This window comes from Carassius auratus, chromosome 20 (assembly GCF_003368295.1).
Source record: "Carassius auratus strain Wakin chromosome 20, ASM336829v1, whole genome shotgun sequence".
NCBI classification, from domain to species: domain Eukaryota; kingdom Metazoa; phylum Chordata; class Actinopteri; order Cypriniformes; family Cyprinidae; genus Carassius; species Carassius auratus.
Window position 1 is genome coordinate 24283701 of NC_039262.1, and position 27154 is coordinate 24310854.

Sequence of the window (27154 nt, forward strand, 5' to 3'; positions counted from 1 at the left end):
TAACTTTAAATTGATTGTAATATATATTAAAATGTCATTTATTCCTGAGATTGAAGAACTGAGTTTTCAGCAGTCATTTCTCCAGTCTTCAGTGTCACATGAATCTTCAGAAATCATTGACTCGTGTGATATTCCTTATCGATGTTTTAGTTTTTTGATGAAAATAAATTTCTAAAGAACAGAACAAGAGTCTCCAATGCCATTTTTGACCAATCTAATGCAATACCATTATAGATTTAAAAATTAATATACAAATATGAAATCAATGCATAATTAGTATGAAAAAAAAAAAGAAGAATGGTCCATACTTTGGCTTTGTTTTCATTCTTCATGTATGCATGCATGTATTTGTTCACTTGTTTAAGGTGAAATGTGACCTGGATACTTCTGTGTGAGGTTCATCCATCTAACCTAATGGATTGGTGAATCGAAATATTATGTTAAGTAATGCCACACAGATTTTAAAACCTATTTGAAAGCTTACATAACACACTCATCACTTCAAAACATCTGGATCCCTTAAGGGACTGAATAATTGTCATCTAATCAGCGGCTGATGTGTTTGGCTGAATCCAGACAGTGTGCATCAGTATTCATCATGAGAGCTGATCTGTTCACAGCAGTGACATCACTGACCACGTCTGCGCCAACGGCAGATTCAACACATCAGGACAACTTGAGTGGAACATGCTAGAAACTACAAAAAGGGTATTATAGAGAGAAAGAAAATAAAAAAAACGATAGGAAAAGTTGTATTATTATTATTGTACCATTCTTTTTTTTTTTTACAATTCATACTTCGATTCAGCAAGGACGCATTAAATTGATCAGAAGTGGTAGTGAAGACTATATATATATATATATATATATATATACACACACACACACACACACACACACACACACACGTTTGTTTTTGTGAAAAGTGAGGACATCCCAATGGTTTTTATACTGTAAAAATAGGGCTGGGCGATATATCTAATGATATGATCATGCTACGCAATATCGTGTTCATTATCGAAGGCGATTCATCTGCGATAATGAACGCGATATTGCGTAGCTTGTCAGCGATCTACGGCTCTGTCTATTAAATGCCACTCCAATTATAAGCATGTGATGGAGATTTTAGCGGTGATAACGGAAAGCAGCTTTACTGATTAGATGCGCATGATCATATCGTTAGATATATCGCCCAGCCCTATGTAAAAAATGTATATTCTATGGCCCTAACCCTAACCCTCACAGGAAACTCTGTGCATTTTTACTTTCTCAAAAAAACTCATTCTGTATGATTTATAAGCTTTTTTTTTTTTTATAATAATAATAATAATTTCTAAATAATCATGTGATTTATGGAGTAATGGCTGCTCAAAATTACATTTTAAAATATATTAATATGAAAAACAAATCTAATTATTTTTCACAAAATTTTCACCAGTTTATACTGTTTTTTTGATCAAATAAATCTGGCTTTGGGGAGTGTGAGACTTCTTTTAAAAAAACATTCGGAAATCTTACCCGCCCTTAAACATTTGAATGGTATTGTCCTTTTTTCATTATTTAAGAATATGTATTTTTATTGCGTCCTCCTTTACCGACAGCAGCATTCCGTCTGGGATGTGTCTAAAACTCTGAATTCCGGATTTGCAGTGTGTGTCGCAGACTCCTGGACTCCACTAAATAGCTCAAATCACTGTTTAACCTTGAAGTGCTTTGAACATAGATGGCTTCATTACAACGGCTCAAGCACAACAGACTGGACACACACACACTCGGTGAGAGGACAGAGTATGGCCGTCTTACCATGTGATTCTGGACTTGATTGGAGGGGCAGGCGCCGGTGCCGTTTGTCTGGGCCGCAGGCTGCGGAGTGTCTGGCTGGACAAAACCTCTTCTGTCAATCAAACTGCAAAGAGAAAGAAGTGGATGATAGATTCCAACCATGAGTCAGGGAATGTGTATGTGTGTGTGTGTGTGTGTGTGTGTGTGCACGGAGTCCTCCTCCGACTCAACATGCCCACACACAGAGCAGATGGCAGCAGTGATGCTGTTCCCACTTCTGCTTTGTGTTCCTGGCTCCGTGAGAAAGTCATCAATGGCGTGCTGAACTCTTGTGTGGGTGTGTGAGCAGGTTTTGACGTCAGCAAGCCTCCTCTGAAGCGATTCAGGAATGTTCCTGGGTTATCTAAGATATTCCCGGAGTGAGAACGCTGATTGGTTTTTGCCTGAATGAGTGAGAATCGCTGAGATGGCCAATCTTTCTACAAGATCAGCATGAATCTCTTGGCTGATAACGTGCCTGGATAATGAGTTTCTGAGGAAGCTGATTGATATCTTATTTGAAATGGACTTTTTATGTGGACTGCAATTCAATTCTCTGATTCTGAGTTATGAATGATGTAAAGGACAAAGCTTTGACGGGCAAACAGAGGCTAATTTTTTTTTCCAAAGTTGTGGGTTCGATTCCCCCGGGAACACATGATAGGTAAAAATTGATAGCCGTAAGTCGCTTTGGATAAAAGCGTCTGCTAAATGCATAAATGTAATTTAAATTTAATTTTAAAACACAAATTCAAATATTTTGAATGAAACCTGAATGACTTCTGTTCCTCTGATGGAAGTCCATAATAAAGACATTGTAGAAGTGATTTATTCATGTAACCTCACTGGTTCTTATATGTCCAGCAAGCATGTTTGAGCCTCTGTTCTAACCCTTCAATCACACGTCATGAGTGTCGAGGTGTGCAAGGGCTTTTTGGATTTTTTGGACTTTGACTGAGTTGACAAAAAAATTGGCAAAACAGACTTGCATTCAAGAACTTGAGGTACATCTGAGCCAAGTCTTAAAGGTGGCCTCTTTTTACACGGTGGGCCAGAAAGCAGCAATCCAGAACATCCTAGAAACCAATCAGCAAAGTCCTGGCAAGCATCTATAACAACATAATTTTGCATTATGGCGGTGAGTTTTGAACAAGAAATCACCATTCAAATTCTCTAACAATTTAGTAATCTATCATCATTTTAAAAAAAGTATTAAAACTGTTACATTTAGGGGATAATAGATTTAAAAATGGCAACAAGCCAATAATTAGGTTCATTTAGTCATTTAGCAGATTATTTTTTCCAAAACGACTTACAAATGAGGACAATAGAAGCAATCAAAATCAACAAAAGAGCAATGATATACAAGTGCTATAACAAGCCTAAGTTAGCTTAACACAGTACACATAGCAAGGGCTTTTTTATTATGTAACATATGAAAAGAAAACAGATAGAATAGAAAAAGAATAGAATATTTTTTTGCTTTTGTTAATTGTATAATAAAAAATAAAAAAAAGTTTTTTTTTTTTTCAAGAAACAAATAGAATGCAAGTATAAAATGGGCCCTTTTTTAAGAATAGAATTAGAATAGAGATTGCTAGAGTTAGAGGGTCAAATAAAGATGGAAGAGATGTGTTTTAAGCCGATTCTTGAAGATGGCTAAGAACTCAGCTGCTCGGATTGAGGTCATTCCAGGAGGGAACATTTCATTTAAAAGCAACATTATGGCCGATAACTTATATTTTTCCAACATTAAAATTATAGAAGGTTTTGGTAAAAAATAAAATAGCCTAAAATCTGATTTAAATAAAGGTAGTACTCCGTATACAGTACATACTGTGCAGTGTGCAGCACTGCGTTCCATCTGAACAGACACTGAACATAAGACACAAGCATCAATGTGCTGCACTCACCTCGGCGGCAGAGGTCCACACAGTGCAGCGCAGCAGTTGGTGAGGAAGTTTCCGTAGCTGTAGGGGTTGAAGTTGCCTTTGCCTCGTTTGGATGACCATGAACCTTTGATCTGAAACAGTGATGTGACCGTTGAGAACTACAGTAGCTGAGAGGGACAAGCTGCCAACATCAACGAGACTCTCAGAGACGACAGGCTGCCTTAATAAACCCAGCGATGAACCAGGGTCATGTGGAAGAGAGTTATAGCTTGATTCTGTTTTGTGTTACGGTGAGAAACACCTTCAAAGCCAGTCTTGTGAAGTGCTCATTAATTGTCCTCCTGTTACGATTTGTCAGACTTTCCGAGTGTCTCTTTTGATCTTGGCTCACAGTCTTGACCCGAGGGACAAATTTAAATCAACTTTGTATGCAGGGTGCAAAATTAACCTGCGGTCGGGTGATTTGAGGAAATTTACTGCTCGTAAAGATTTCTTAATGGCCGTGAAATATATATATTTGTTCTTTTAAAAATGGAATTACATACTGTATCAGTTTCTTTCTTGCATATTTATAAAAGCAAAGAATATTCTATATACTGAGCTGATATTCAGATTTTCTGAAAAAAATAAAATCTTTCACATGCATTCAAATGCTTAGGGGTCGGTAATATGATGATTATTATTATTATTTATTATTATTATTATTATTATATATTTATTTCCAAAAATATTTTTATTCAACAAAAATTCATTGGATTGATCAAAAGTGTCTCAATTGTGTTTTCAATAAAATAAGTTCTCGGGAATTTATAATAATCTATGAAAAAATAATCCTGGACAACAACAATTAAGCAGAACATGCATCTTCAACTGTGATAACTAGAATAAATGTTTTGTGAGCACAAAAGCAGAAAAACGTCTGAAACATGCTATACTAATGGCTTCCATCACAGGAATTCATTATATTTTAAAATATATCATTGCTAAGCATAAAAGACTTCTCAAAAAACTTCTCAACCCTAAACTGTGCATAGAGTATTACATACAGTCCTGGGTGAATTTGTATAAAACACTCTTAATTACAACATCACGTCACATTCGTTAATTAAAGAATATTGAGTTCATATTCTAAGAGTTAGATTTTAATATTGAAAGGGAGGTACTCACGTCTTCATTGGTGGTCTGATTGGAGCTGATCAGGTAGGTATGGAATCCTGACAGTCCCACGATGGACCAGACGGAGAAAAAGCACACCACCACTTCCAGAACAGTACAATCGTCAAGGAAAATACTAATCTGTACATGTATTACTGCATCCACTTATTATAGGAGGTACCTGACAGCTTCAGAAAAAGGACTCAAGTATGCTAGTGTTACGATCATCAGATGGCGTGCCCATGAACTCTTATATAGGGCACTCCTATTTCCATCAACCACCAGATGGACACTAGACCACTTGGACAGATCATTTGGACAACTACCACCTTACATTCTGTTGCACCGAACCCCAACTACATTCCCCATGAGCCATTGCATCGCAATCACCTTGCCACACCTGCACCTCATTCATCAGCCAATCAGACACACACCTGCAGCTAATACACAGACACATATTTAAGCAGCACAATCACTCTCACTCACTGCGAAGTCTTGTTTAACCCCGTCTAGCATTTCCGAGCGTTTTCCCTGTTTGTTCTTCCTGTGTCTGATCTTGGATCGTTTATACAGACACTGATTCTCTGCTGCCTGCCCTGACCTCTGCTTGTTACCGTTTATGATTCTGGATATCCCTGACGCTGTTCCTGATTTCTGCCTGTCTGACCATTCTCTTAATAAAGTTCTGCACATGGATCCGAACGCCTCTGACTCCTCGTTACAGCTAGAGTTAAATCACTTTTTTAATGCTTTTTGCATCATTCCAGCACTGCAATCCAGAAACCAGAATCGCATCTTTAAAATGCTGAAAGTGCACTCGACTACACTGCACTTCCGGATATGTGCACGATTAAAGCTCTGTTCTTTGTCATTTATTGAATCTCTCACAAACATTTAATAGACAAAAATCTGCTAATTGCCAGCTTTCCGCAAGTGCTAATAGTGCAGAAACAAACAGCGCTGATTTTAGTCAATAAGGTGCATCTGCGCTGAGTTTAATTTATACTACTGTTTAAAAACCCGGAGTCGATACAATTTTTCATTATCATATCATTTGCAAATATATTAATTTAAAAGTACTTTTTTTGACTCACTTAAATTTGACTTAATATCTTTACATGTAATTTCTGTCTTATGCTTATAGCAAAGGTTACTGTTAAATGTATACTTGCAAGCATTTACAGTTAATTAAAATAAACAATTTTATGCAATTTGGCTGCACAACTCAAAGTCAAAAATACTGATTAAGAAAAAAATGTGCAGTTTGTACTTTGCAAAGTGGGTTTTTGCTGGCACTAGCATGTGTTGACTTGCTTGCTTATAGGAGTAAGTCTATCATGAAGCAATACATGATGCATGACAAGCTAATAATTGAATGTGAGCAGGAAGCCGGTCTCACTAATGAACACAAAAGTGAATACAAATCACTCTTCTGCATATTTGTGCAGTAAGACAGAAGATCTTTCCTTGCCGTTTTCCTTTTCAAGCTAATCTCAGATATGCAAAGACTTCCCACAGCCCATATTTAATAACATACTTCTTTCCATTGAAAAGAGAGGGGTACAGACACATAGCAATGAAGATGTAGAGAAAGTCAGTGTGGGCTGCTTTTCTGCAATTGTGTTCCAGAGGTTAGAAAACCAGAAATAGACTCCTATTGCACTGCCTCTTCCCACACACACTTTAGTGAAAGGATATCTGGCTGGGCTGTCTTTGAGAGCACTAAGAAAGCCAGTCCTGTTGGATCCTGCAGGAAAAGCATTGGTTATGTAACAAAGAAATGCTGTCACAGAAAAATGAAACACAAGTCTCAAATGAAAAAGCAGGCAGCATATTGAGCAAAGAATCACTGGAATAAGAAATTAGCCAGCTGCTGTCTTACAGATGTTTGCAGGCACTCGAAATCCTAGACTTTTATGGAATTCATGGATGCCAACATTAGCAGGTATTTGTTAATGTAAAAAAAAAAAAAAAACAGGCGAGCATTCCTTGTATCTTTGTTTAAAAAGTATGGAAGTAATGGAAATAGTATACTTTAAAATAATCTAGTGTAAACTGAATGTAGTGTTTTTGGACACTGAATTGCATGTTATGTAAAATTAAACCATATAATCAAAATAGACTTTTCATAACACACATAATTTGCAAATAGACTAAAAAGTACATTTTTGACTCAGTTTAAACTGAACTACATCTTTATACGCAACTTCATATTTACTTCTCTCTTATGCTTAAAGTATACTGTTAAACTTAAAAGCATTTACATTAAAATAAACTTGTATGTCATGTATTTACATGTGTTTGTAATTATGTAATTATTTAATTGTGATGAAGTTGCAGTTTAGTATATTTAAAATGTAATACATTTAAACTTTAAATGCAATATTAAATACATATAGCTTTAAGTCACCTTTCAAGTCAAGTCAACTTTATTTATATAGTGCTTTTAACAATACAGATTGTCAAAACAGCTTTACAGTATTAAACAAGAAAATCGTGTCGATAACGCAAGAAGACGATAGTAAACACTAAATTTTAAGTTAAAGACTTTAAAGTTGATTATTAATTCAGTTATGTCATCATCCAGCTCAGTTCAGTTCAAATAGTATCTGTGCAATCAAGTCGACAAAATTTTAAGTTTTACTCTAGTATTGTCAGTCAACACAATCAAAATAAGGGCCAGATTTACTAAACCAGGCAAATTAGCATTAGAGCGCAAATCCATAAAATTCTGCGGGTGATTTACTGACAATGTGCACATTATGACCATAATGATGAGCGCAATCTACCAAGAGTAGCGCAAATTACAGCCTGCTTTAAGATATGTTTTTTGGGGACATTAAATAATGATGCAAATACCATTAATTTGATGAGCGCATATGTTTTGTGATTAATTTTAATACTCTCCTCCCATAAATTTTGTGTCTGAAAGGAAGTTGCAAAAATAACTGTGATCACGCCTTTTCAGCAATAATTCTTCACTTAATCCTGACAGTACTATTTAAATGCCAAAAGACGTTTTGCGCTGGCGCAAGATGTTAGTAAATCTGGCCCCAAGTTTTTTTTATAAAAAAAATAATAAATTAAGTCATTGTCATGAAAATGTACTTTCTGTAAGTAGCATTTATTTTATTAATATTATATTATCTGCAAGCACACATAATATTTGTAAATATTCTTCTTAGAATTGACGTGTCTGCAAACTTCAGGAGCTTGACAGAAGGGTCTTTAGACGTGTAGTCGTTGGTGTACAGGGAGAAGAACAGAGGGGAGAGAACACATCCCTGAGGGGCACCAGTGCTGGTGGTGCGGCTGATGGATGTGAATACACCAGTTGTCTCTAGCTGTTGCCCATCTATCAGAAAGCTGGTGATCCATTGACAGATAAAGCTAGGGACAGAGAGCAGGATTAGTTTGGTCTTGTTGGGATGATGGTGTTGAAAGCGGAGCTAAAGTGCACAAACAGGATCCTCACATAAGTCCCAGATGTTGCAGGATGAATTGCAGTCCCATGTCCATCCACGGACCTGTTTGCTCGATAAGCAAACTTCAAGGGGTCCAGTGATGTCCTTCAGATACGCTAACACCAACTTCTCAAATGTCTTCATGACCATAGACCTTAGAGTCACTGGTAGAGCGTTTGAAGCAGACAGGGAGTTTGCACAGCTCCACTGATATGAAGATCTGTAGAAGATGGGGGGCAGCTTGTCAGCACTGGTTTTCAGACATACTGGTGTCACAGCATCAGGGCCTGATGCCTTTGTTCTTTATGAAGACCTACCACACATCATCTTCACTGATCTGAAGTGCAAGAGTTGGGGAGAGGGGGTTGCAGGAGGCTGTGTGGAGAGATGTTCGGAGCGGTTGTAGAGTGTTAGACTGGGAGTTTCAAATCTACAGTAAAACTCATGTAGGTCTTCAGCAAGTGCCTCAGTGCAGGGGGATGGTATCTTGCAGTTGATGGTGTCTTTCAGTCCTTTCCACACTGATGCAGGATCATTGGCAGAAAACTGGAGTTCTAGCTTTTTAGTGTAGTTCCTCTTAGCCACTGTAATCAAATTTCAAAAAAATCAATGAAACACATAGCAGTAGAAAAATCCTTATTTGTCCAGGAGAGCAGAAGCAGTTTGTCCTTTTTGTTATGTAGAGAGCAGAGATTCGCCAGATGGATGCTAGGCAGCGCTATTCTGAATCTGCGCTGTCTAAGCTTCAGAAGCACGCCGGCTCGCTTCACCCATCTGCGCGTCCTAAAGCGTTTGATCAACGTCGCTGCTCCACCAACTACTATATTCAGCAAAACGTCCGAATAATGAATGGTGTACTGCCGAATGTTCAGCACTTCAACCCTGGTAAAACTGATCATGTTTGGAAAAAAAAAAAAAAACAGGAAAAAAAAATCTGTACAAAAACTGGAGAGCCAAAAACTGAGGCAGCCGTCTGCGGCGCCATCTTGTTCTATTAAAAACATAATACACACATTCATAAGACACACTGTTGAGACGCGTGTTACTACCAAGTATAAATGCTGATCTGTTTCAGCTGACCACTTGTGATCAGATCACCCAAGACGATATTAACATCCACTGTTGGGAAGGTCAGGATCGAGATGATGACCTCTCCAAGACTGTGCTGCTGATTATGGAGTTAGGGTATTCCATATATTCCATACAACGGTCTAGTTATGAAACTGCTATGGAAATTGTTCAGATTTTAAAAGAGTGACTTATTTGCTTGTGATTGTGTAGGTTAAATTCTTGAATGTGTTATTTTGCATTAAAATGCGCCAGATCACAACTCACAGCACTGCATTCTAAGCACTGAACACGAACACCACGAGAAGCACAGTGACGGTTAACACAGACTGACTTTTATGGTCTTTTTTCTCTTTCAGGTCTACTACTGTGATGGCTGAGCAGCAGTTGAAAGATTATCTTCAAAATGTTGCTCTGCTATGTCAGTATTTGATTTTTACGTAACAAAGTGTTTATGTAACTTGCTTACTTGTTCATCTTTTAGATTCTTAAGTTCTCTCAAACTGTAAGTTATGGTCAGCATGTTTATAGCTAGCTACCTGAATCATAATGCATCCAGTTTAATGACACCGATATCAAGGGTACTCTATCGCCCCCTTGATTACTGGAGTATGTCAATGATACGCAAAAATGTGTACGTCAATATGTTTGTAATGCATTAGCCAAACATTCGCATCAGTGTCTTCCCTTGTGGAAAATTCTGTTTAGTTGAACTGAATGTGCACTTAAAATCTTAACAATATATTTAAAACAAATATACTTGCAGATAGTGTAATAGTAAGGAAATAAAAGGCAACTTAGTGTACTTAAAGAGAGTACACTTTCATTACTATGTTTCTTAACATACCTAAGCACACTCTGTAATAATGTCAAATTTGTACATTTTTAAAACAATTTTAAATTTAAAACAATTTTAAACCATTGTTTAATAATCTTTTATCATATTATTCATCAAGTCCACTTAATTTGTTACTGTACTAAAATACTAAATCCACGTAAAGTACTTGATTATAATATTAACTGTAGAGTGTTATTCAGTTCATATAGTACAACTTCATTGTTTCAAATATGTAATTGCAAATCTATTTTAATACATGACATGCACATCTCAAAGTATATTTTAGTTTAGATGTTTGTCAGTACTTTCGGCAGTACACTTGAACCATCTTTCGAAAACAATAGAATTTATTATGAAATTACATATGATGAAAGATGATGTACTAAAAGATGTATTTACGCTTACTTGAGTGGGTCAAAACTATATTTTAAATAATACATTTTAATTTAATTGTAATTATCATGCAATTAAATATTCCAAAACATTATATTCAGTGCACTGCTGTCACTGTCCCATGATGCACCAATCCCTAAACCACTGTCCTGACACTCTCAATGCAATCACCTTCTGGACTGCTTCAAAGTCAGCCACTGTGTTTAATGCTAATGGTTTCTGGAGGGCATCTGAGGAGAGATTCGCAGGTAAATAAAGCCGCACTGAGTGTGCCCTGTCTTACAGGAGCCATTTGTCACTCCAGCAACCCCAGAGTGCCCCTGCTATCACGGCCCGATTGATCAGTTCTGTGCAGTAAACATCACTTCACCCAGGGAGCAAACTGCTTCGTCAGCAGCCTCATGGTGTCCTCCTGCCAGTCAACAGCTGAGAGGAGGAGCTGAACCATACAGTGATGAAGAACCAGTACTAGGTCTTAAAGGTGCAATTCTGAAATGTTTTGTAAGAGAAACAGGTTGAATATGACCAGTTTTGGGGAAGTTATTTTTAAAAGTAATGCATTACAATATTGTGTTACTCCCTACAAAGTATCTAATTGTGATTTTTTTTTATAGAAAGTAATGTGTTATGTTGCTTTTCCTCATGTGGGCTGGGCTTGCTCGTTTGTTTTTAAAATAAAAAAGGTATATTTTTGGCACCCTATCACACAAAAAAGAGAAATGAATGCGCCTCAGGCTAAAGGAAATGTAAACTCATGTCTGTACAGTAGAAAACAAACAAACCTCAAACAAATCATTCTGGATTGCATGAAGAATAGGACACAAAAGAAGAAAGTCTAACACTCTTTAGCAATAACAAAAAAAGTTATGTTTATATGAAGTCATATTTGCTTATTAGTATAGTTGAATTGGATCATCCAAGGTCAGCACTAAAGACTTAAAGTGATTTACCATATTTAATTATTTCTCCTAATGCATTACTCCCAACACTGAATATGTCTGTTACATGGGAACCTGACCTTTAAAAGTTATTTCTAGAAATAATTATTATATTTGATTATGTAAATGAGCTCAATTTTGCCTAGTTGCACTGAGAAGACAAAAACTGGTGCCAGCCATATAAAACAAGCAAAAAGTTCAGCAATATGATCAAAATCTTGAGCCCTATATTATATTTGTCCCTACACCAAATCACAATCTCAAAGGTTTCATCATTTTCAATATCATAACATAACAAATTAATAATTTAGTTAAGAAATTAATAACAATTTATATAACTGCTTTAAGCATATCCAACCTTACCCAGATACATCCAGTTCACTTTCAGTACAGTAAAAGCTACATGTTCTATATCATTGACAAATGTAACTATATTACTGCCCAGCAATATATATATATATATATATATATATATATATATATATATATATATATATATATATATTAAAAGTTATTGTTAAAGTTAAAGTTGGATACATCCTATTTTTCCTGTATTAATACAGTATACTCAGATAAAAGCAATGCATACTATACATCAAATCTAAGCTGCATGATTGTTTACATCGCTACGCATGATATCTCTGCTATGATATATAAAATTGCATGCAAATTTTATCCAACTTAACTTGTGTACTAAAATAAAGCAATGAATATTACAACTGGCAAATTTTTTATTATATAATTATATCCAACTTTGAAATCAGAAATTCAGAACATTAATAACTTCTGTCATATAAGCTGACGTTGTAATAAGAGCGCTATTGAAAAAAAAATGTTGTGGCGTTTAATGTTAACTATCTGTTAACCAAAACATAATTTACCTCGTCTGTATCTGCGAGGTGTTCGTTACACATTTTCCCTGTGTGTTAACGTCAGTAATTATGTAAGTCGAATGTCTGACTTGACTCAATGTATTTTGCCCCGCCCCCAAACATGTGATTCGACAATCAGTCGAATATCGGCAAGATTCGAAAATTCAGATTCAAAGAAAATCATGACTTTCTTTTAACGCTGCTTTGAAACAGTGTGTATGAAAAGCGCTATACAATTAAATTTAACTTGACTTAACCAACTTGTTGCATCAGAAATAAACTATACAAATATACAAGACCAAGTGGTAATCATCATATTATCTTCTAATAAAAAGCCATTTCTATTAAAATCCTAAAAACCCCAAGCTGTCAAACCCTGGTTTGGTAAAAGCAAAAACACCGAGCTTTTTTGCTGAACACTGTTAAATAAGACAAGGTACGATAAGATCTGTCATGTGTTTGGGGACTGAAGGGTGAAGTTATATAAGACAGTAGGCGATCGGCAGTCTTACTCAGTATTACGTGCGTGATGACGAAGGCGAAGATGAAGATGGTGAGGAAGGAGAGTGAGAGGATGAAGAGGTAGAAGAAGCGATAGTTCCTCCTCCCCACACAGTTGCCCACCCACGGGCAGTGATGATCAAATCTCTCTGAGGGGAAAATCATATGTTAACTCTTCTGTAGCTACATGATGTTGCTGACTATCATATAAACGTATTCGCAGTATACACAGACGCTTACCCACGCAGTTGTCACACAGGCTGCAGTGCGAAGCCCGCGGTGGGCGGAAGATCTTGCAGGTGAAACAGTATTTTAGTTTGACTGTTTGACCATTAATGACCACCTCTCTGGTCCGGGGGGGTGGCCTGTACCCTGGGCCGCTCGGGCCGTTGGTTGCATCTGTGAAATCAGAACAGACCGATTCAGACATGCAATCTTGCAGAAAACTGAAAACATGATGGAAGAGGATGTCAGTTTAAAGATCTGTGTCACGCGGTTGTTTACAACAGAAAATAATTTAGACGTGTCCTTCAGTTTGTAAAAACTAAATCGGTATTTACAGAAGAGCACCTGCAATGGAAGAAGGTGTTTCAGAGGGTTTAAAATCCTATTACTAAATGCAAATATGTGTACAGCGTATGAGTGTGCATATAACTTGTGTATATGATGTTTTGTGGCTGTGCTTTCAAAACAGCAACATTTATCAATTGGCCAATAGAAATCCATTATACATGCATTACTGTACATTGTTGTTTGTACTCAATGAAGAATCAAATGGCAGCACGTCACAGATACTGAACCAGAACAATTCGCCTATTATTAACATTTTAGTTTTTTATTAGTACTTTTTAATCACATATTCTGCCTGAGCATATTCTACATCCCTAAAACCTTAACTTAACAACTGCCTCACTAACTATTAATAAGGAGCAAATTAGGAGTTTACTGAGGCAAAAGTTGTAGTTAATGGTTTGTTTATTGTGTTTACTGGACCTTAAAGTGTGACCAAAAATCCTGACCTGACCTTTTAGACACAAAATGAAAATATAAAAAAAATCACTATTAATGTATTACAAAACTACCAATAGTAAGTTTTATAAAGCAAAAAAAAAAAAAAAAAAAGATAGCTTTGTGTTAAGAAAAGATAGTTATTCACTGAAAATCTTTCTCTGAACTGCAGCTTTATTCACCAAGTATTGATTAACTTCATCAAAAGAGGAAATTATTTTGCATTGTTACAAAAAATATATATCTCAAATAGTTCCTGAAAAAAAAGTTTCAGTTTTCACAAAAATATTAAGCACCACAACGGCTTTCACCAATAATAATAATACGAAATGTGACCACCAAATCATCATATTACAATCATTACTGAACACCGAAGACTAATAACTGCTGAAAATCCAGCTTTGCCACTACTGGAATAAATATAACTTTAAATAACAGTTATTTAACATTGTAACAATATTTTACAATATTACTGTTTTAACTGTACTTCTGATCAAATAAATGCAGAATTGGTGAGCATGAGAGACTTATTTCAAAATATTAAAAAAAGTATTTTAAACAGTAATAAATGCACTATTGATGGCAATGATGTTTGGTCACAAGATACAAAAGAACCAATGGAATTTGGCCTCAGTGGTGTCAGTTTTGGCTGTCAGGAGGAAGATGACAAATATGAATAACTTAAATTTCAGTCTGTGTTTCACACAAAGCCATCATATGACTTCAGAAGACTTGGATAACTGTGCACAAGTCATATAAGGACACATTTTATGGGTCTTTTATTACCATAAAGGAGCTTTCTTCAAAACTTCCCTTTTGTGTTCCACAGAACAAATTCACATGGGCTTTAAGATATGACAGTATTTTCATTTTGAGGAAACTATTGTTTTAATGGGTTGACCCTCAACACGCTGTGCATCTTCTAAGCAGCACACATCGCCGCTGGGCTTCACAGCAGTGTTTACTTGCTACTGCATTATTCATGCGAACAGCAGGGACACATAACTCCAAATCCCGAGCTGACAAACCTGAGCTAAAGTGCACTTCCTGGCTCAGGACCAGTCATTTCAATTTCTCACCAGTGGAGTCCACTAAATTCAGCCTCAATGAGAGACCAGCAAACTCATAGCAGTGACTCCAGAGTCCATTCAATTATAACCAGCAAATTTATACGCGAGCGAATTAAATCAACATGTGCATATCCATGGAAAATCTCCACTAATTGTAGTGTTATGGCATAAAATGGCTTGGCCTGCATTGATTTCACCGTTAAATTCTGAATGTAGTAAGAAATTGCTGTTAAATCTTGGGGTGCGTTCCTTGCTGGCCCTTTAATAATATCCAAACCAACTTATGAACAACCATTAACTCGTGACTGATTAAACTATCAGACAGCATAACATGAACACATCCTCTGAATCTTTGCTAGGGATGAATATTTCAGCAGATTTTATATTACTCTGGGCAGACGGAAAACCTGAGAGAGCGAGCATGCATTATTCATGTCAGACGAGAGGAGAGAATAACATCGAATGTTCTCGGTCTCCTTTTACTCGGAGAATTCTCTGTCCCGCACTCCACAGACCTGCAACCGGAGGCTGCATATTCAGCTCAATGTGAAAAGAACAGAACGAGGAAAGAGCGATCATCTTGGCAGTTCCTCCCACCTATCTGCCTCTCAGTGTCGGCTGCTTCCTCTGGTGTGGCCCTGGGCAGGACGCCCGGGTCGCTGAAGCTCGCCCGGAGCAGCATTCCCATCACGAAGACGAACAGCACTCCTCCGACGGCCGGAATAGCAGGGGTCAGGTTTGATGCCAGGAATGGGCAGCTGGAAAAGAGGGAGTGGAAAAACTGTCTGTGAAGGTCATGTTGTGTAGCTAGTAAATCCCACCAGAAGTAAATACATGAGATATGAGGGGCTCGTGATCATGCAAAACTTTTATCATCCTGTCTTTTGGCTGTAACAAAGACAAAAACATTTACAGTCAGTCTGCTATGTAATTATTATAAAAATGTTATTACAATGTAATAAATACTTTAGTTGTGTTGTATTGTAGATATATATGTATTGTATAGTTGAGTGTTAGCGTCACCAAAACAGCACTGTAAAAAACACTTCCTGTGTCTATCCTGCAAGGCTGCTTCGACACAATCTGTATTGTTATAAATAAAGGTGACTCGACTCTGCAAGTAGTTTGCTCACATATACCGATATACAAACCTGATTCCAAAAAAGTTGGGACACTGTACAAATTGTGAGTAAAAAAGGAATGGAATAATTTACAAATCTCATAAACTTAGATTTTATTCACAACAGAATATAGAAAACATATCAAATGTTGAAAGTGAGACATTTTGAAATGTAATCCCAAATACTGGCTCATTTTGGATTTCATGAGAGCTACACATTCCAAATAAGTTGGGACAGGTAGCAATAAGAGGCCGGAAAAGTTAAATGTACATATAAGGAACAGCTGGAGGACCAATTTGCAACTTATTAAGTCAATTAGTAACATGAGCCTCTCAGAGTGGCAGTGTCTCTCAGAAGTCAAGATGGGCAGAGGATCACCAATTCCCCCAATGCTGCGGCAAAAAATAGTGGAGCAATATCAGAAAGGAGTTTCTGTTTCAGTGCATAATATCATCCAGAGATTCAGAGAATCTGGAACAATCTGTGCAAAATGTGCGTAAGGGTCAAGGCTGGAAAACCATACTGGATGACCGTGATCTTCGGGCCTTAGACGGCACTCCATCACATACAGGAATGATACTGCAATGAAAATCACCACATGGGCTCAGGAATACTTCCAGAAAACATTGTCGGTGAACACAATCCACTGTGCCATTCGCCGTTGCCGGCTAAAACTCTATAGGTCAAAAAAGAAGCCATACCTAAACATGATCCAGAAGTGCAGGCGTTTTCTCTGGACCAAGACTCATTTAAAATGGACTGTGGTCAGATGAATCAAAATTTGAAGTTCTTTTTGGAAAACTGGGACGCCATGTCCCATACATCCGGACTAAAGAGGACAAGGACAACCCAAGTTCAGTTCAGTTCAGAAGCCTGCATCTCTGATGGTATGGGGTTGCATGAGTGTGTGTGGCATGGACAGCTTACACATCTGGAAAAGCACCATCAATGCTGAAAGGTATTTCCAAGTTCTAGAACAACATATGCTCACATCCAGACGTCGTCTCTTTCAGGGAAGACCTTGCATTTTCCAACATGACAATGCCAGACCACATACTGCATCAATAACAGCATCATGGCTGTATAGAAGAAGGATCCGGGTACTGAAATGGCCAGCCTGCAGTCCAGAACTTTCACCCATAGAAAACATTTGGCGCATCATAAAGAGGAAGATGAAGACCTAAGACAGTTGAGCACCTAGAAGCCTGTATTAGACAAGAATGTAACAACATTACTATTCCTGAACTTGTGCATCTCGTCTCCTCAGACCCCAGATGTTTGCAGACTGTTATAAAAAGAAGAGGGGATGCCACACAGTGGTAAACATGGCCTTGTCCCAACTTTTTTGAGATGCGTTGATGCCATGAAATTTAAAATCAACGTATTTTTCCCTTAAAATGATACATTTTCTCAGTTGAAACATTTGATATGTCATCTATGTTGTATTCCGAATAAAATATTGATATTTGAAACTTCCACATCATTGCATTCTGTTTTTATTCACAATTTGTACAGTGTCCCAACTTTTTTGGAATCGGGTTTGTATATGAGACACAGGCTAATGCAGTTTATTAAAACAATTGAGACTCAAAGTTGCAAAAAAATGTAATCTTACTTGTCTTAAGACTGTTTTTCTGAAAACTCAACAAAAAATTTCAAACAGAAATTGTGTGAATTATTAATTTACAACACTGTTGGTAGATTCTGGATCTGACACAAAGGAAATCCAATGCCAATTTAAAACCAGCTGAGCAAACAGCGTTTTTAGCCAATACTGATCATATAAAATTGGCCAAATATGGGCAGATTTATTACTCTGGTCAATATCATTTAGCACTAATTAAAATCATATTCTATTAAGCAAATGCATTCTTCAGCTATAAATGTAGTCTTGGATGTGTACAGTTATTTTAATAGTTGTGCAGTGGACAAGAACATCTGTTGGCCACGCTTTATTTTAAGTAGCTCTGTCAAGTGATTAATCACGATTTATCCAAAATAAAAGTTTTTGTTTACTTTATATATGTAGGTGTGTCATGCATATTTATTATGTATATATATAAATGCACACACATACAGTATATATTTACAAAATATTTAAATTTTTTTATATTATATAAATAAATATATTTAATATATAAACTACATATTTTTCTTAAATACATACATGCATGTGTTTGTATTTATACACCGTACACACACATTTATTATGTATACAAAAACTTTTATTTTGGATGCAAGTAATCGCAATTAATCGTTTAACAGCATTTTATGGTGACATTTTTACAGTGTAATTACAAAATTAAGTACCGAGAAATGGTAAGAAATAAATATCTGGGGCTTGGGGCCACCTAAATGAATAAAAATACCTCCCAAATTCAAGATAATGTCATTAATCAACCACATGTACTTAGGGTTAAGGTAATGCTTAGGGTTAGTTACTTGTAATTCTGCATAATTTACTGTTATTAATAAAGGTAAGTGCATGTAACATGTAACTACGTCACTTTAAAATAAACGGTTACCCATATGTTATATAATAAATTATAAGACAATACATTTGCATTTATGCATTTAGCAGACGTTTTATCCAAAGTGACAGTCAAACACAGGAGTGATAAAATAACAGGGTGTGAATATCACCAACGAATAAGCCACATGATATTAATCTAAACTGAATGCATTTTTGGTGGATTTGGGATAAAAATATACAAAATTTAATCCAGATTGGCTGTTCAGAACACTTAAAAGTTAATGAAATGTACCACCATCTGTTTCGAAGCATAAGCAAATGGTCTGTGGTACAAGGCCCACAATCTGTCTGCCACAATGTCTAATGATATTCAGACTCCAAAACATAAACATTTAAAAATGGTCAGCACTGCAACCTGATGGCTGCTAGTTGGCTAAACACAACTAAGAGCAACTGAATTAGCCGAAATGGTCAGATGCTATCGACTATAGCATGTTCAAATCGCCATCCCCTGAGGGACCTTATAAGAATGCTACATTGTGTTTAGCACTGCTTCTAGATCACTGTTCGCTTTCCAGCTCTAAAGATTCCTTGTGAAGGGGTCTTCAAGGGGGTCTCAACAGTTTTGAGGTTGTTATGACAGACTGAGAGGTTACAGGGTCGCTGCAGTCTATTATCAAGTCACATTGTACAAATGGAGACTGAGGTTTTTCTGAAATCCAAAGTCTGAAGTCTAGACTAAAGAAACTGTGCTGCTGAATTTAGAGATGTCAAGAAACTCAAAACTGATTTGTCTATCCATTTTCAGATTGTTTGTTGTAGATGTATTTTTATCTGCTTGTTTATCAAGAGACAAATTTGCAGAGGATTACATCATATTTTCTCTTTAAAGGAAATGTACATGCATTTGAGATATTGATTACAACTTTTATTACTACTGACATTGGAACAAACCGTTACACTGGGATAAAGAAAACAAAACTGCACATTTTTTTAAAAGTATAGCCACACGACTAAAACATTATGCATTACTGGTCAAAAGTTTGGAATCTGTAAGTTTTTTGTATTTTTTTATTTATTTTATTTTATTTTATTTTATCTATCTATCCATCCATCCATCCATCATTTATTTGATCAAAAATAGTCAAAAACTGTAATATTATTAAATCTTATTTAAATTTTAAACAACCATTAATACATTTTACAATGTAATTTATTCCTGTGATGCAAAGCTGAATTTCCGGCATAATTTCTTCAGTCTTCAGTGTCACATGCTCAAAAAACATATCTTATTATTATCAAATTTGAAAATAATTCAGGATTATTTAATGAATACAAAGTTTACAAAGAGATTTACAAAGTTTACCTCTTTTTAGTGTATTTTTTTTGTATCATTTTAATGCATCTTGCTGAATAAAAGCATAAATGTCATCGTTCTTTGCTTGATATGATTTACGAGTAAACATTTTGTGCTGAACTGCGCAACAAACCAACTGCCTTTCCCCAGCACGGTTAGTGTGTTTCCGTCTGTGGTTTCAGCTATCCGTGTTTAATGGATCCCAAAACCTCTGGAATGACTTTATAATCATTTCAAAAAAGCATGACAAGGCTAACCCTAGAGCAAAGAAAATACAACTGTGGGCTGGGTCCTCGTGCTGTTTCCTAGGAGACACGGGCTGTTCCAAAAGAACACAGAGATCGGGAAAGGGAAACCGTCGCCATGGAAACAGGGCCGCACCACGACGATGTTTTGGAAGTTGTGGTATGGAATGTATGGGGCTTGGTGATGGGGGATGGGACACTGGAAACCTCCGCTCCACACGTCCCCTTCTCCAAAGAGATTCTCTTAACAACCAGTGGAGGCTTACGGGCAAACATGCCTCGAGTAATGAAGAGCATTGGGTTTTTAAACCCTGAGAACAAGGCTCTCTTGTCTGAAGCATCTTTCACAGCTTGTGTTTGCATATTTACACCATTAATGTCTAGTGTCTTTCATGAAAGCGGGATATAGAAGTCATTCAATTTTGAAAGCACTTCCCACTTTTGGACTTTATCATCAGTAATCATAATGATCACTCCAAAGTCAAAAACAAAACAGTACTGTAGTGTACAGTGATGCTATCAGTTGCTTATATTGCTACTGAATTATTTCTGTATTCATACCATGGTATTGCTCTGAGGTGCTTTCAAAAATACTAGTTATTTTCTCATGGGACGCTTCTTTCTCACAGCAATGCCATCAAACAATGTTTTTGGGCTCCCCAAGGAAAGATATATATCTTGTTTGTGTGAAGAACCTTTTTTTTCACTTGTTCAATGCAAAGGCTCCATGGTTCTTCAAGGTTCTTCATTATCCCATACACTCCTAAAAATAAAGGTGCTTCACGATGCCATAGAAAGAACTTTTTTTTTTTGTCTAAATGGTTCCATAAAGAACCTTTAACAGCTGAAGAACCTGTTTCTTTGTGGCGGAAAAAAGGTTCTTCAGATTATAAAAGGTAAGAAAGTGGGGGTTCTTCAAAGAACCTTTGACTGAATGGTTCTTTGTGGAACCAAAAATGGTTCTTCTGTGGTCTCCTTGTGAAGAACCCTTTAAGCACCTTTATTTTTAAGAGCGTATACAAACGTTTCTGCTAATGTCTGGAGTAGAGAGAAGACACTGAATCGAGTGGTTCAATGTACTTACTCAAAGGCAAAGAAGAGGCCACTGGTCACCAAAATGAGAACCGTTGTAAGATAGAAGACCCCGGTCTGCTTTGCCATCATGATCCTGCCGTTGCAGTAAAACTTATTTCGGCCAGGAAAAACCTGCCATTTCCTTTTGATCTTCTTCTTCTTGGTGTGTGGCGTGTCCATGGGTGAGGAGTTGTGTGTGCAGATCTGATTGTACTGGCACTCTCGGATGGGCTCCTCTACTCCGAGATGCATGTTGCCTGTCATCTACCCACCAGCAATAAAACACAACTTTAAAGCAACACAAGTGAATCAGAATTAAACGTCCTCAAGGAACTGACGAGACAGCTGGATCTTGAAGAAACATCTCTGATCTGATGAAGGAAGCATTACACAGCCCAGTCAAAGAAAATCATGGCACTGTAACCAAGAAACAAACCATTTTCTTATCTCCATGTTTTGCATTGAAATCTTCAATGTTTTAAATGCATTGCTAATATGTGCATCCGAAACCATGGGAAAGAAATAAGATCCGCGTGTTTGGTTTACATGTTTGTTTGGAGAACTCCTTCATTGCAGATGTCTATCCTCAACACAACAGGATGCGCTCCAGGACACAGAGGCATGTGGACATCATGCCCAGAAATGTCGCTTTGTCCGCGGGCGTCTTAAAGCTTGTAACTCCGTTAATGCGATTCAGAAGCAACCAAATCCACTCCAAACATTTGGAACATCACGTTAAGAGCGTTCTTCCGATGTTCTCGTAAAGCACGATACAAATCTAGTTCTGACGCCGCATGCACAATATCGCAACACAACAGCAAACAAACAGAGGCGTCTGTTTAATCATCTGTATCGATGATGAAGGAGAGAGAGAGGAAGGATCGATGTGCGCTGAATGTGGATGGAGTGGATCCCAGCGTGAACAACACACGATGACCCTATAAACAGCGGCGCCGTCTCAAATCATAGCCAGCTGTCTACGTAGACAGCATATCTGGGTGTTACGGTTTAAAACCTAGTGATATGTCAGTACAGCATTTCGAGTATGTGCCCCAGTGTGCTGCAAAACTAGACCACGTTTTTTGGGGACCATAGAAAGCATTTTTGAGCATGTCTCAAAAGAGTGAATTGCCAGCATACGCTACACTCCTTTTAGGGGAATGTATTTCAAAAGTGGGTAACTTTTGACACAGACCCATTTTAAAAATGGATCTCAAGACAGCATATGTATAGGCGCTTTTGTGCTTATGTTGTAGCATCAATAAAAACAAGAACAATAATATTTTTTTAGAATGTTTTTAAATATTGTAATAATAAAATATAAAAACATAAACATTTTAAAAGACTGATTATTAAGATCATACTCCTCCCTCTCTGCCTGTGATGACCCGTATGTTGTCTAGGTAGGCAGCTCACTCGGTTTTAAACGTAGCCGAACTGAATCTCAGTCTTCCTCTCGCCGACACATATCTAGTTCCATCAAATTTCACTTCATTATGAGTTTGAAAATCTCGTTTTGTCATGATGAAAAATATAACAAAAAACAGAACTGCGGATATCAGCACAACACAAATCCTTACAGTCCTGTTGTTACTCTGCCATTATTTGAATTTAGTTTTTATTCTTATAATCATGTCTCAATTATTAATACACTTTAAGAGTAAGAATATAACAGCAGGCACGCTTATAATGCCCAGTAAAAAGCTGTACGTCATTTCCACAATCTCTCTCTGTATTTTGAAACGTTCCGCCTGACGTGTTTCCGCCGGAAGTCTGTGTGAGTCGGACCCACTGACTATATATATATATATATATATATATATATATATATATATATATATATATATATATATATATATATATATATATATATATATATATATATATATATATATAGTTTTGATAGCATATTCGACCATTGGCGTTTATGAATGAAGCTTTAGGAATTATCTGTCAATATCACTCATTTGGATAACTGACCAAATTTTATTTGAGGTGAATAAATAAGCTTTCCATTGATGTATAGTTTGTTAGGATAGGAAAATATTTGTCTTAGATAACATTAACCATTTGAATGCCTGGAGTCTGGAGGTGAAAAAAATACATAAATATTGAGAAAATCGCCTTTTAAAGTTGTCCAAATAAAGTTCCAAATGTCCTGGATATAGGATTAAGTTAAGATAACAAATTAAACATTTTCAATGAAATCAACTTTTTTGTGTGTGTATGTTGCTTTGTTGGTCACTCAGTGTTTCTGTAAAAAAATAAAAAGGGAAAAACTAACAATATATTATAAGGTGATAATAATAATATGAACTCTAACTAGTAAGCACGAAAACGCTCTAAGCATTAGCGAGTTACTGGATTCATGAATATTAATCAGGTTGTGTGCGTTCCCTCGAACTGATTTGCTCAAATCAAAACAGGGACGATAATAGGAGGACCAGCTAATGAGATTGTCGTTTGCTCATTAGCTCCACCCACCACCGGAAAACCCGACAGTTCAAAGCTAAAAAACAATTGGCTGTATTAGTCGCCCAGAGTGAAGATTTTTATTCGCATATGAGAGTGATTTATTTGCAATGCAGTGGGTTGTAGTGTAATTTATAATTCAGCATTTAATGATTTGATTTTCTCAAAATCAATGATAGAATACAGAAGCATACCATCATTAACATCCTCAAACCTCTTTCTACAGTACACTAACCACAGTTTCTATGGTCCTCTGCTCTGGGTTTGTTGTGCTGTTACTTGATGTGGTCTGTAGAAGATGAATGCATGAGTCTGGCTCTGGACCTGGATTGGCACTCTCTGCCAATAAACCCAGAAAGTGCTGCAGTCAGTGTTAGTTAATGATGCCTCAAAGTATTTCTCTAAATATAGTAGTGCAGTTGTAGTACTTGATTCCTTCTGTTTTAACTCCATCTTCAGTCCAGAAGCTTTTGGAGTGGTCTATATATTATTGTCCAGTCTGCTGTTGAAGCAGACTGTGTTGTCACGTTATCACGACATGTTCATAACTATTCCTTTAAAATGCTGACCTCAGTCTGCTGTCTCTTATTCAGCTGGTGCTTTCCTCACGACTGTAGCAAGTCTTCTTTTGGGAATTTAAATGCCATAACAAGTAAAGAAATTACAACAACATTTTTAAAACAATTTTATTAACACTTTACTTACAGTATTTATGTATAATGCAAGGGTTATTAAACTGTGTAATGTATAAATAAGGTGCATTACAAGGCATAATTAATGCATAACAACTACTTTTATAATGCATTGTATATAAATGCTTTAAGTAAAGTGTTACCATCCTTTATTTTTAGTAGTATTATTATTTTTTATATCATCAAAGTTAATATTCAACTCAATAGTGTTCTAAAAAATAACAATTATCCTGACACAGTTTCCTATTATTATTATTATTATTATAAAACTGTGGAGCAGAAAATCCCTTTCAGCTGCAGTGTGAATGGACAGAAGACTGCGATCTAAAACTCAGCTTAGAATGTGAGCAAATGTTTGTTGTTGTTTTCTTCAGTCCCAGTTAGTGTGTTATAGTCCTAGTCCTTAAATATTTTGAATATGTGACATCATCTTGCTCCTCTGCTTCCAGAACTCTTTTCTTCTTTCTCGGAAGCTGTTTTTGCTCTGGTTCTTCATCTAATCAGTAGAGCATTTCACAGAATTAGACATTGCGTAAATGCTGACATCGATTCCGTTTTATGACTTGTTTTGAACATAAACTCAGAAATAGAGGCCCCTTTGTTTAGTCTTTTTTTTTGCATTCCTATTTTTATCCCAATGTCTCAGATCAGTAAACACACGTCTTGCCAAAAATGCTTTTAAAGTGTCTAAATCCAGTATGAGGTCAGTGACGCGACGGATCACGTGTCCTGCTCGGTTCCATTAATGACTATTTCATTATGATTTTCGTCTTTAGTTGTCATTTTATTATCGTTTAACCGAAACCTTAAAATGTTTCTAGGGCACGTTCCTCGATGGATGCTGACATGCTCTGCTCTAATAACAGCAAATCTAATATGTAGGGCACTAAAAACAGTGAATTAGATGAAATCAGTTAATGTCATTAGCGATGGCTGCATCTGGTGGAGACTTGTGTAAACAAACCACTTAGACAAGAAGTCAATATGGTCCTTGTTTAGGTTCTTAAATGATGTTCCTGATCTTATTTTGCTATTTTATCATCTGAAACATGCTGCTGAACAATAGTTTGACTCTCTGTACAATAGTGTAGCATTAATAATTAATGCTGTTTGTGATGAATCCCAGAATTACGTTTGTTTTATACACTATATTTTTATATCTCTTCTGAACACTGTTGCATTTAAATTGTTGTGGAGCTCAAGTGTTTATATTTTTAATAATGTTTTTACTTTATTTCAGACTATAATTAAATACAAACCTGTATGAGATACCTGATCTGTTTTTTCCCTCTCTAAAGAAACCTTTAATTATTTTTGGCGGGGGAATATTAAGAGTGGTTTCAGATGTGTTCAATGCTTTTTACTCCTGAAATCTAAAAAAATAACGGGGTTTTGTGAAGCTCAACCCGTAAAATCAAGATTAAACTAAATTGACCCCATTTACTTTTTAAAGCTGGTTTGGTTGTAAAAAATTAAACTGTGTCTGTTATTGTAGCAAAAAAAAAAAAAAAAAACATTATGATATTAGCTCATAAGCATAAGATTACTGAACACAATACGAGATCTGCAGCACAATGTTTTGATGCGTTCAGGGTGTGATGGGAACTGCTGCGGTCCCAGAAAGCGGTGCGTTGTTAGCATTGCTGGTGTTGGGATGGGGTTCACTTTACGCCTGGTGTGGAGTCGGTCTCTTGAGCTTCACCGTTTGGAAGGCCCTGGGCGTCCACAGCGTACGTACCTGCTTAAAGTGATGCTTTTAAATACCATGTGCCCACTTTCATCCATTTCTCACTCCAATCTGCCACTGCTGTTTGATATACTGTATATATGTATAATTTCTTTATGGCAGCTGAAGAAATTTCGTCAGAAAGTGCAGTCCATTTTCCCCGTCATGCCCAAAAATGAAGAGAATTCCGTTCCATTTGACTGGAATTCCATCTTGAAGTCAAAATGAGAAGAATTTACTGTCTATTTTCAAAAGACTATCTGGGAAGAATATTTTTTCATCTATTCAGCTTGGTCAAGTGTGAGCCAAAATCAGCCGTTTAAGATCAAGTGTGTGGTCACAGCCCTGGAGAAAGCCTCACTGAAGGCCGGAAAGACTTCTTGTGCCTTACTGGAATTTACATGAGACTCTGACTCTGCACCTGCAGTCACAAGTGTTTGTACATACTGTGCTATCTGTTATTTATTGTAACTTATTATTATTGTTTTTGGTAACCATACATTTTGGACATTTGTGTGGCCTAGTAAATGATATCACTGCCTTTAGCTGGTGGGGTTTATGCATTAAATATCTAACTAAAACAGTTATTGTGTTAAACTGTCATCATGTGATGACAAGGTCTAAAAAAAGCATCTTGTAATACTCTGTGGAAGTTGTTTTCAAGATGTTCCTGAAAAACTGTTTACTGAAAAAAAAGGGACTGAGGATGAAAACTTGTGCCCTGAAGTGTCTAAAGGAAAAGCTAGAGAACGGCAGTGTGCGTCAGTGTTGGTGTTTTCTGTGCATTGAGAGTCATGTAATCTGGTTAAACTGTAGATGTGACAAGCAGCAGACAGAAAACAAGTTACTGATCATCTTTAACTGTCAGTAAATTAACTTTTTTGCTTTTAAATAATACTATATAGGAGGATATACATGGTTGTTGGGCACACTAAAATAACACGACACTGAAAAACTACATTCACAGTGCTCGA

At 36.6% G+C, this 27154-nt stretch overlaps 1 protein-coding gene across 2 annotated transcripts in view; it reads right to left on the bottom strand.

Moving 5' to 3' along the window:
• The window catches only part of LOC113121252 (probable palmitoyltransferase ZDHHC14), a 30734-nt gene extending 8248 nt beyond the window's left edge, over window positions 1-22486 (bottom strand). The window contains exons 1-8 of one of the 2 annotated variants that reach the window (XM_026291565.1): window positions 21301-22486; window positions 15618-15778; window positions 13183-13341; window positions 12954-13091; window positions 6567-6615; window positions 4881-4983; window positions 3735-3844; window positions 1804-1906 (exon numbers count right to left, since the gene is read on the bottom strand). In XM_026291565.1, coding sequence (XP_026147350.1) covers window positions 1804-1906; window positions 3735-3844; window positions 4881-4983; window positions 6567-6615; window positions 12954-13091; window positions 13183-13341; window positions 15618-15778; window positions 21301-21554 — 1077 coding nt within the window. In that variant the 5' untranslated portion in view covers window positions 21555-22486. The remainder of the gene's footprint in view (window positions 1-1803; window positions 1907-3734; window positions 3845-4880; window positions 4984-6566; window positions 6616-12953; window positions 13092-13182; window positions 13342-15617; window positions 15779-21300) is intronic. The other variant, XM_026291566.1, reaches the window with a different exon arrangement.
• Window positions 22487-27154: the final 4668 nt, after the last annotated feature.